This window comes from Gekko japonicus, unplaced genomic scaffold (assembly GCF_001447785.1).
Source record: "Gekko japonicus isolate JY-2015 unplaced genomic scaffold, Gekko_japonicus_V1.1 scaffold7666, whole genome shotgun sequence".
NCBI classification, from domain to species: Eukaryota; Metazoa; Chordata; class Lepidosauria; order Squamata; family Gekkonidae; genus Gekko; species Gekko japonicus.
In genome coordinates, this window is record NW_015168261.1 from 3,312 (window position 1) to 4,942 (window position 1,631).

Here is a 1,631-nt window from a genome sequence, read left to right on the forward strand (position 1 = left end):
ATGGGCACAAGGAACGCAGAACTTTTCCACCATCCTTCTCCCCTATCGATCCTTTCCAATCTCGGGAAAGGATGTGGGGTCCAAGTGGACTAACAGCCATACAGGTCAGGATGTTGTAGCGGGTATGGGAAATGGGACAACATCATCCACTCCTTCCTCTCCTGTCAGCGACCCCGTGTGTGTACCATGTCCACAGGAATCAACTTTCCTCGAGGCAGAAGGGATTGCTGTGGTGAGGGGAACACAAGATAGTTCCACAACCGCTGGCACCTTCTACTGGTGAATCGCTGGTTCCAACAACAAAATCTGTAGCAGGGTGTGAACTTTTGTGAGTCACGGCTCACTTCTTCAGATACGGATACATGAAAGCTCCTCCCTTGCCACAAATTTGGTTAGTCTTTAAGGTGCTCCTGGACTCTTGCTCTTTTCTACTGCTACGGACAGACAAACAGGGCTACCCATCTCGATCTGTATCCTATAGGTAAAACAGGGCTCTTCTTGTAGAAAAAGCCCAGCAGGAACTCATTAGCATAATAGGCCACACCCAACAGCAGAAACTCATTAGCATATTAGGCCACACCCTGACAGCACCACTCATTAGCGCATTAGGCCACACCCCCATGTTACCAGAAGTGTGGTCATCCAGCCACACCCACCTTTCCCTTCTTATTCTGTTTACCTTGTTTGTTTGTCAAAACTCAGGGCTTTTTTTGTAGCAGGAACTCCTTTGCATGTTAGGCCACACACCCCTAATGTAGCCAATCCTAATTAGTTTCTGCTATTGGGTGTGGCCTATTATGCTAATGAGTTCCTGCTGGGCATGGCCAACTCGGGAGCCAGCCGGAACTCCGTTCCTGTGCGTTCCTGCCCAAAAATAGCCCTGGGTAAGAAATATGACCATACCTTAGGTACTTGCTCCAGGTCCGTCCTGGATTTATCTAAAAAACGAAACAAAAACAACACGTGGCAACATGGCAAACGTGACCCTTTTATCGCACACTCTGCATCGCTCACCCACTGGATTCCAACACTTATTCAATAACAGAGGAACGTGTTAATCTCTGCCAACGTATGCAATCTGTAACCAAATCCGGATCTCTAGAATTCTAAAGAATATGATCTCAGCGGTTTCAGAGAGAAGAAAATGGTTTTAATTACAGCAGCCATTCTCACTTGTTAGCTGAAGAAATTGGGAAGGAGGCGGTGGGTGGGAAGAAGAACAGAAATGTTCACCCGGGCGGTGCTGGAAATGGGATCGATCGCTGTGCGCACTTTCAACCGAATGACAAAAAGATCTCAGCGAGGTCCAGAGGATAAAACAGAAGATAAAACGAACCGGCACCAACACTTTACGCTGTGCTTTATAATTATACTGTTGTGGTTTTATTGAATCCTGCGTTTTAGTTCTCTAATATATTTTATGTAAGCCACCCTGAGCCTGCCCCGGCAGAGAGGGCGGGATACAAATCAAATCAAATCAAATCAATCAATAAATAATTCTCCACACCCAGTCCTTTAGCCAGGATTTTTTAAATTCAGGGGGCCCTTAAGTAAATTGGGGGCACCCTGCCCCCCACGAGCAGCCCCACTCCCACCCTTCCCTGAAACCACTTGGCTTTAGGGTAGGGCTT

The 1,631-nt window shown here is 47.1% G+C and overlaps 1 protein-coding gene across 1 annotated transcript in view; it reads right to left on the bottom strand.

The window, feature by feature from the left end:
• Nucleotides 1-903: 903 nt before the first annotated feature.
• The window catches only part of LOC107113692 (vacuolar protein sorting-associated protein 54-like), a gene marked incomplete at its 3' end in the record, with an annotated part of 9,308 nt that continues 8,580 nt past the window's right edge, over nt 904-1,631 (bottom strand). The window contains exon 4 of the mRNA XM_015415043.1: nt 904-938. Within this exon, the coding sequence (XP_015270529.1) occupies nt 904-938 (35 nt within the window). The remainder of the gene's footprint in view (nt 939-1,631) is intronic.